We start from the raw sequence: 9,789 nt of genomic DNA, 5'->3' as shown, positions 1-9,789 counted from the left end.
ATCATAAAAGTCAACAGTGTTTTAAAATAAATGATTTTTTTTTATACTTTAGATATAGATAGAAATCTTAATTCGAGGAAATAAATTTGAATTGCATTATAGTAAATTGTTAGTAGATTCAAATAAACATAATATTAGCTAGCTACAATAATATAAAAATTAAATAGAATCGTCTTAAATAAATCTACAGTTTTAATTGAATTTCGCGCTAAATATTTGCAGAAGTGTACAATATATATTTTGAATTAATAGACAAAAGATTTATCATTCAAAATATTTTAAAATTAACACGGGGAGGATACTTATCACACAAAAATGCGGCGGCCATATTCTTCTTAAGATATCGTCACTATAATGTCGTCACAAAATGGCTCTTATATTTTTGCTTATACTGAAAGTGACCCTTCTGCTTTTATCTGGTCTGTGCTGATAGACGATAGTTGATACAGATGGCAGGTCACGGGATGTTGAGCACTCGCTCGTTTCGCTTCACCATGTAATAATTCATACTTCATATTTTTTGATGAACTAAGACTGGCAAAGACTTCATTGATTTCAAGGAGTATACAATAATGGTATCCGGGTTTCAAATATATATCGAACTGTAATTTTTTTTCGCCATTTAAAAAAACAAAGGAACCCTAAATAAAATATTGTGGAGATACGACCTTGGCGATTTAAGTCGACGATATGGGATGTCTATTTTTTGTTTTTCATTTAAGAATATTATTTATTTTAAAATAGTTAATTTTAAGTTCAGATAAAATAAATTAGTTCTAGTGTGGGCTACGTTTGCTGGCTATGGTATAGTCCATAAGAATTAGGTGTTACTTTAAAAAAACGAATTAATTTACAATTAGTGTGTGTTCTACGTTCGCTGGTCACACAGTGAACCAACCTTGTGAGAGTATGTTGTATTGTAACCAACGTACACATCATACACAAGCCGTGAGAATCATTGTTTTGAATTAATATTATTTCATGGGAATATTACTGAATATGAATAAATTAAAAACTGAATACAAACTGAAGAAAGACACAATGGAATATTAAATCTTACATTATTATAATAAAATGTTTAGTACTTATGACTTCTTTAATAAACTAAAATAAACTTAGAAATTTAAATGGAATGGAATGAAAACATGCATGCAATTTTTATTTTTGTCATAACTTTCTAATATGCCGTTAAGCCTGTTGTAAGGCTGTTTTGTTTTCATTTTTTTTTTGTTTTTCCTCCGGCAGAGCCTTTTAATCGATACTAGACGAATAAGGAACAATTAAAAAAAGAAATCCCTAAAATTTCACAAGACAATTTAATTTTTCATTACATAATTTTAAATTAAATTTTATTCGAATTTTCTTGATTTGAAAAAACATTTTTAAAGCAATACGACATTTGAAAATTCTACAATGGATATTTAAAAATTTTTTTTTTACAAATTATTAGTTTTACCAGTTTCAATGGGCTTTGAACGTGGTAAAAACATTTTTTATCGTAAAATACAAAAAAAAAAAATGGTACAATACACAATACACACAAGGCATAAAATGTTTAAAAGCCTAGTTTTATTTCAAAGCTTTATTTTAACAATTATTATAATTTTGCATATGAAACAATTATATCCACACCATCAACTTAATGAATATTTTAGTTTTTTTGTTATCTTGATATAATATGAAATATTAATCTTAACCTAACCTACATGAATAACAAAAGTATGGATCAATATCGATAAGTCAATTAGTAAATTTTTTGTAGTTGTCGTTTTTGAATATTGCCTCGAAATATTGCATTATGAGACGTATCATAAATTCATTATTTTCTGAAAACAGACTAAAATTGTCGAAAAATCCAATATGTCCTCCCTTTGTAGTTAACAAAATCGCAACATTTTCTGTAGTGGAAGCTAGTTCTACAGGTACATCTAAAATTAAAATTAACAATAATTAATGTTTAAAATAATATTTTAAACTTATGTCTATAAGTACCTACATGTACGTGAATAAATGACAATGTAAGTATGAAGTTCTGTTAAAGGTAGAAAATAAAAATATATATTATTCCATTAGTTATTTTCAATTATTTTGGCCAATTAAATATTTTTTAGGCTAGCAACTAAACGATCAAGAGGGCAAGCATTTTCTCTTTAAGGGGTTATATTTAGTCAATATCTTAATTGCATGCTGGTAAGCATAAGTGTATGCGACAAATTGAACATTTAGTGTGTGTATGAAATATGTTTTGCTTTTGTTTTGTTAATGCATGGACATACATATCAACGCGTCCAAATATAAATGACTGTTTTCACTTAAACACGAAATTTTGTTTCAACATGTCTCCACATAATGTTTTCGATTGTGATTCTGAGAGAAATGTTCTATTTTTCCTAAACTTAAAGATTAGACGTAGACTGGTTGGGATGCCGGAATAGTATAGCATCATTCGTCATAAAGTTATATTTACCTCAGTTGGTACATATTAATTTGTATTACAAATTGGTTCTCGAAATAAAAAGTGTAACAGGCAATGTGACAATTTGCTAACCGTCGCTAAAGATTACTCATTGGGTAATAAAATATAACAGAGGCATAAGCTTCGACTGTGTGTCAAATGAAATAATTATTTAATAAAGTAATTAACTGTACAGCAGTATTTGGCGAGGAATTAGAATAACACTAACATTTTGTAATTTTTGATTCATAATTTGTTAACATAGTAATAAATACCTAAAAAAAAAAAAAATAAATACTTAATTTCCATTTAGGTAAAGCCGAGTGTAATGGCTAACTAAAAAAAAATTGAGCTATGACTGCGAACAGAAATGAGAAAGGCTATGAACAAAAACTCTATGATATTAAGTTATTGAAGATTCTTGAATATACAAGTTTTAAAGCAGAATGTTGATTTGACTTGCTAATTAACATATTATGTAACCATAACAGATATTTTACTATTTCATGTAAAATAAATTTATAAATAAAACAGACTAATTAAAAAAACTTAACACAATGGTATGGGCGAGGTCACAGCATGTCTTGGAATTATAGCTAAAAAATAAATATAATTTGATATAACTCTATAAGTCCTAAAAAATAATTTAAAAATGTACATTAAAATTTCTATGAGCCTAAGAAGATTAAAGACATATTTTCTGATGCCAAACAACCTTGCTCAGTCCATGGCACCGCATAAAAAATTACTTTTCTGGGTTTATCATGTATTCTTTAAATATGGATTGAGGAGCTCAAATAAATATGGATATGATTTATAAGAAACATGTGGTTTAATTTAGGCGTAAATCGTTTCAACATTTTTTTGGCATATTGTTACCCTCAAATATTCATATTTATTTACCCCAATAACTTGATGTGATAGAGCATAATATGTGCTAATATATTATGAAAAATACAGGGAAAAAACTAGAAAACTATTTCCAAATTGGCGATTTTGGTGTCATATATATCGTTTTTACGTACTGCATTTTAAACATGTTTCTAAACATTTTCAGTTGTTCATTTCTTTTCAGGGGTTTTCTTTGTATCCTTTAAACATAGATTGAGAAAACTAACATGATATATTATCAAAAACACATAGTTTAATTTGGGTGAAAATCATTTCAAAATTTTTAGATAACTACAGTTTTATATTAAAAAAATATATATAAGATGAAGTTCCTTTGTAACAATATTTCAACATAATTTTACCGGGTTTTAAAGATAAAGGATCATCAGCAGCACTCAAGCACAAACATGGTATATTAAAATGGTCTATTTTGTCATGTAATGAAACGGAATCATAGAAAGCTTCAACCGTATCGTGGTCGAACATTTTAATTATGTAATTTCTCATTAATTCGTCTCCATTTTTACTCTGAAATCGTAAACAAAATGAGGAAATTATATTATAGACAAAACTTTTACACATGTTCATACCTTAATTACTTCGTTGTAATTCCATTTTTGGTTTGGACCGTTCAGGACTTTGCTATTTCTAAATGAAAATATTAAATATGATATATAAGTTATACATAAAAAACAAAAATGATATTTCGCAATACTATATGGCGGAATACAAAATTACAAACTTCTTTATATATTTTATAATGCAACGTGTAAAAAACCAATCAATCATACGGTTCATGATATTTTTTGAAGAACTCGATACCGTAGACTTTGCATTCCAAGCCACTGATACAAGCATTGCAGCACTTAAATGATTTTGAGTATGTTGATAATTTGAACACATATAATTTCCTAACAACGTACTATAAAACAAAAGTTGTCATACTCTTGATAGATGTTTTATATATAAATAATTATAACAGTTACAGTTACTTACCCACCCATTGATATTCCTAAGCCACCTAAAACTGTTTTGGGGTACTTAAGTTTTACACGAATAATTACCTCTATGAGATCTTCTATATTACTTCCAGAATAACTTTTTGGCGTCTAAATAAAAAAATTTTTTTTTTAAGAATTGGACAAAAATTTGACTTAATTTAAAACGACCTATATACTACAAAATTAATGCAATGTAAGTAAGGGCATACTCCGTTTTTTCGCCTTTACGATGGACGTTGTGTTTTAGTAAGCTGGGTTAGAATCGGGTTTTATCAGCTCGGTTTAAAAAAGTCATAGTAGAGATTGATTGCGGTTTTAGTTATAGAAGGTTATTCGAGCTAAAAAAGTTTAGGCTTTATTTTGTAAATGTTACAGACGTGATTTTGGGTGGAACAAGTAAGGATCATCTCCGGTGTAAACTCAACTAAAAGTTAATGTAAATTATTGTCATAATCATTTGTATAGTTATTAATTTAATACGTGTTGTACGAAACATTTCATTTATTATACGAAAATTCATACATCTCGACACATATTACATAAAATAGTATTGTTCTGTTGTTGTTTCATAAGACGAATTACTCTAGTAAGTTTTAATAGATAATTAAAAGAAACATTTCACTAACAAACTACCAAATACCTATATTTTTTATTTTTATGTATAAACTTAAAACATTATTTTTTCGTAAAATTAAGTAGTTAATATAATTAGCTCATAGATATGTTGTGACACGCGTCATGCATTGCAAAGTTTTAAGATATACCGACTCGATAGTTTAAAAGTACGCAAGGTATATTACATTTAATCATTGACCAGCCCTTTAGAACGTAGAATTTAAGTATCATTTAGTGAAAAATAAATTTTAATTCCATGTAAAAAATAATAGAAGTATAGGTATTAGTTTTAATATTATTAATAATGTGTCAATCTCAGTTTATAATTTAAACTTTTTAAAATTTTGTTTTCGACTAAGGTACCGTTAAATTAAAATTAGTTTGAAATAAAATTGAATATGTATTATACGATATAATATTAGGTACCCGTCTTGAATCCTTATCAGGTCATTTTCAATTACTTAATGTGAACCCTAACATAAAAAACATAAAATAAAAATATTAAAATGGATTTAACATTAGTACTTTTACTATTCATCCGTCAAAATTTATTTACACTCAGTAAATAAACTATTCTAACCAACATAGTAATTAAAAGAAGCTTTCTCAATCAATATAAATAAATAATTAAATAAATATATATATATAATATCAGACCTAACCTTTAATTTGACTCCTCCAATTCCTCTATAATTAAAAACAACTACTCGAAATCCAGATTTTTGTAAGGCTAATGACGCAGCTCTCGCATACCCAGTTCTAGAACTATGCCCAAACCCAGGTAATACCAAAATTGTGACATCTCCGTTTTTTGAATTTTCATTTGGTTCTAAAAAATCTAATGCTACTTGACCACCATCTGTAAGATTCAGTAATTCTCTAGAAAAAAATAGCTTAATTAATTATGCCATACAATAACATTAACATTATTTGAGATCGTACCTATCATATTTTACGGATGGCACAAATAAATGTCGAATAAAAAATGCAAACATAGTATTCATACGAGGTTCAAAACCCAATACCAACGGCCAAATTTTTGTTTTTGTAAGAGTCACATGTTGGTAAAGAAAACTCTTGAAATTGCCTTCTTTGCAGTGTAACTTAGGTTCCTAATATACAAATTGTTAGTAAATAAGTGTACATATAAATTTGTTAGTGATTACATAGTTAAACTATTATTAACAAATAGTTAATAAAGTTCTTAATTAATTTTTTTTTGTTAATGATTATAAATATTTATAATGAAAAATCTGTCTACATATAAAACCAGTCATGAAAAAATCGTAATACAGTTTTGTTGGTCCGAATTCGAAGCCTGTTTTTATGCTATATTTTTGCTATACATTTCTGATTATATTCCTATTATGACAATGGTTGTTAGTAGGAAAACAAACTTAGACTTTCAGTCGAGTAAATTAAATGACGATATTTTGATGACTGTTTTAATATGTAGACAGATTTTTATTTGTTGACAACGGTGTATGATACATAATTATTACATTATGGTATTTATTTAGTTACAATACGATATCACGTTTTTTAAGGCTTCTATTGAAACTTTTTTTTTTTTACTTTGCGAGCATTTACATTGAGAAAACGAAGTGTTTTTGTTGGGATAAATTATGTACACCAAGTAACTGGTTAACTATGAACTAGTCAATTACTTGGAAGATATTAGACGTTAGGACAGGTGGAGAAATGCAATAGCGTAATGCGCGCAGATAAAAATATCTCTACTCTCCACATACCTTCTTCCCGTCCTTTAATTATTAAACTTAAATAACTTTGCAAATAATGATCGAAAGCTGGTTATCGACCAGTCAAAATGATCAGCAAATTAATCTTGATTTAAAATACTAATCAAATATATACGTTAACATTTAATACACTTAAGTTCATACGGTTTTAACATATAAGGGTTGGGATTATATTTTTTAAATATTTTAAATTTGTCCCAAATTAATAACTATAAAAGTATAAAAAAAGCCAGTATAGTGGGGTCGGGGCATAGTGGGGACGGAGCATAGCTGGGTCGGGGCATAGTGGAGACGGGGAGGTCACAGGTTTACAGGAATTTTTAAATCTGAAAGTTATAAAATCACTTTCGAAAAAACGCTTCGTTGCAAACCGGTAGTTAGTATTTTACCCTATTGCATTCCAAAACTCTAGAGTCTATACTATACTCTTGTTGTTTTATCTTTGTGTTCAAGTTTTTAGTTTTTTTTTTTTAATTATCTAGTATATAACTCTAAAATATATTTGTAACTTCTTACTTCGACTACAGATGTCAAATAATAATATGTAAATCCAATAATTGCAGTTGATCCAAAAACACTGAGTAAAGTAAAACCACTTAAATTTAATATTTGGTTAACAAAAAAGTCCATTGTATGAGTAACAGTTATAAAATTAGTTAAAATCTTAATAAAAGTAAAGGAAATAAAGAATGCTGAAATATTATTTACTTTATATATAATTATTATTGAAATGCGCTGATTGAAAACTACACAAGATATATCTTATTTAGTTAATTTTTGCTTCGATGTTTTGTACTAGTTTTAGAGGTCAGATGCATATAATTTGCTATTAATTAACTTTTTATTTTTAAAAATTTTTTTATTTATTAAAACTAAAATGTTTCAGCATATCACATGCTATTAAAAGTTTTCTCACGTTCTAATTACATATTTAATTAATAATTAACTTTAAGCTCTATTATTATTGATTTTTTTGCACGTGAAACACAATAGAAATTTTATTAGAAAAGTACACAATCAACAATAATAAAAGTAGTATAATATATTTTAGCATTATATTCAATTATTTTAGAGGTCAGATGCATTTCATTTGTTTTAATTAATTTAACTTAATTAAACCATTTTTTTTACTTTGAATACATTTTTTCTTGTGTAACACAATCATTTATATAATTATTGGTTGCATAATGAGTTTTCGTAGAATAATTTATTTTAGGAAGAGAAAAAAATGATTTTAATTTTTAATTAATGTTGAATAATATTGAGCTTTTCACAACCTTAATTTATTAATTTTTTTCAATAGTCGAAATTTTGATGGAATTATCACTATAGATCGTCGAAGTTCTTAAAACCGTTTTACATATAATATTTTATTTGGTAGTTTTATATAATAAAATTCAATAGTAGTATGGTCATAAATGGGATATGAACTTTGAGTCATACATGATTGCTTTCCAGAGGGGTAGGTTTATCAGGAAATGGGGAATATTAGGTAAAATAACTATAGTAGGGTTTTAGGTGTAACACGTCGTTTGCCGTTAACCCGAGGTTTTCAACTGTAACCGACGGGTCGGTCACCTCGGATGGCGGTTGCGCCATCTGGCGAGCCCGGGTCGGTTACTCGCCCGGAAACGCTACTCAGAACCGCCAGTGCGCGGTACTGATGCGTTTCAAGTTTTGTAAGTGAAATTAAATTTGATTTAATACTTTATCATTAGATAAGTACTTTATAAGTGCCATTATGGATTTACACTGATTATTTTATATCCTGTTTAAAATACAAATCGTGCACTTATTGTACTTATATTTCATTAGATATATTATGCTATTAAATTTTATCAACGCGCAGTTTTTTATTTTATTATTAATAAAAAAATAAGGTGAGCAATTAATAACAATTCCATACATTTTATTTTTTAATTAAATACGATTATTGTAGTTAATATTCCATAAGTACATGATTTTCTATTGTGTTTATTTTGTTAGTATATAATATTTTATTCTATAATAATATTTTCACTTGCTGTTTAATTTTTATGTTATTATAAATGTATATATATTTTTTTTTGAGCTGCTGTTGATGCAGCTTGCACAAAATTAGACACTTATTAATATTGACTATTTTGATTTTTTTTAAGGAGATGTGATTTCAGACATTGGGCATTACTAAAACATCATAATAAAATATTAATTTCAAATAATTTTTATTGAAACTAATTTTTCATTTAAATAAATGATTACTATTATAATATCTGAAGCACTGAATAAAAATAGCTAAAATCAGAACAATGCATTTTACAATTTATATTGAAATTCAACATCAACATTTAATTACTATTTTATTATAAATAGAAGTATAATATAAGTATTCTTTCCACCTTAAAAAAGTTAAAACTGTAGATTTTGTTTTATTTTTTGAAATTGATACTACTCTATTAAAATATAATGAAAACAAAATTATTTAAACATTTTTAATTATTATCATTTAGTACGATGAATTGTTGGTTTGCCATCTAATAAATCTAATTTAATATATTAATATATGGATTTATACCTTTCATGGTTTACTTAAAAAAATATGAATGTATATCAATTTATCTATTATATAAAATATGTCTGTGGATAAGTATCAAATAATATAGGTATTGATGTAATAAATATTATTATTATTATATAACTGTCCAGTTCTAAAAACTTAAAAAAACATTTGATTTAACCGTTTATATCATTCTATACTCTTTGAACGTTTTTATAAGCACTGCCAGACACACGAATAATCAAAATCAAAATATTTTCTACAAATTATTTTTACTTACGTATCACTCTTCAATTTTTTTATTATTTAATAAAATATACTGATTGACCTCTAGACATTTCATTCATGTTTCGTTTACTATTTTCACAAAACATCATTTCTTTTACACAATTAAAAAAGGCAAAATACGTATTAAATATCAAAAACGATAAAAAAAACATGCGTAAGAATCAAATAAAAAATAGAAAAATGCAAAATATGCAATCATCTATTCTGAAACGCAGCGGCGTAGGTTTTAATTTAAATTTTAAG

At 26.6% G+C, this 9,789-nt stretch overlaps 1 protein-coding gene across 3 annotated transcripts; it reads right to left on the bottom strand.

Annotated features, from left to right (window-relative positions):
* Window positions 1–1,583: 1,583 nt before the first annotated feature.
* LOC126835750 (phospholipase ABHD3-like) lies at window positions 1,584–7,441 on the bottom strand. Of its 3 annotated transcripts, none has more exons than XM_050568540.1 (9): window positions 7,239–7,441; window positions 5,969–6,074; window positions 5,625–5,821; window positions 4,343–4,455; window positions 4,089–4,268; window positions 3,937–3,994; window positions 3,709–3,874; window positions 1,997–2,032; window positions 1,584–1,928 (listed from the first exon to the last, which is right to left on the bottom strand). In XM_050568540.1, exons 1-9 carry the CDS (start codon window positions 7,350–7,352, stop codon window positions 1,741–1,743), a joined length of 1,158 nt encoding a protein of 385 aa, XP_050424497.1. In that variant the 5' UTR covers window positions 7,353–7,441; the 3' UTR covers window positions 1,584–1,740. The 3 variants fall into 3 exon arrangements, with proteins under 3 accessions (XP_050424497.1, XP_050424494.1, XP_050424495.1); XM_050568537.1 differs by having other exon boundaries at window positions 1,586–1,928; window positions 5,625–5,841; window positions 5,905–6,074; XM_050568538.1 differs by lacking the exon at window positions 1,997–2,032 and having other exon boundaries at window positions 1,590–1,928; window positions 5,625–5,841; window positions 5,905–6,074; window positions 7,239–7,440.
* Between the last annotated feature and the right edge of the window lie 2,348 nt (window positions 7,442–9,789).

The sequence above is a fragment of the Adelges cooleyi genome, unplaced genomic scaffold, assembly GCF_023614345.1.
Source record: "Adelges cooleyi isolate 19-005CV unplaced genomic scaffold, UGA_ACOO_1.1 ACOO_flye_CR_arks_rails_tigmint_CR_PRNA_23, whole genome shotgun sequence".
NCBI lineage: Eukaryota > Metazoa > Arthropoda > Insecta > Hemiptera > Adelgidae > Adelges > Adelges cooleyi.
Note: the sequence above shows the minus strand (reverse complement) of the source record. Positions and strands in the feature narration are given on the sequence as shown.

Bases quoted from the DNA above. Each gene is read 5' to 3' on its own strand.
- LOC126835750 (XM_050568537.1), bottom strand. From the start codon at position 7,352: ATGGACTTTTTTGTTAACCAAATATTAAATTTAAGTGGTTTTACTTTA. The intron at 3,875-3,936 runs GTATGAACATGT...TTACGATTTCAG, and splicing joins ATTACAACGAAGTAATTAAG to AGTAAAAATGGAGACGAATT. The intron at 2,033-3,708 runs GTAAAATTATGT...TACCTTTAACAG, and splicing joins TCCTTTATCTTTAAAACCCG to AACTTCATACTTACATTGTC.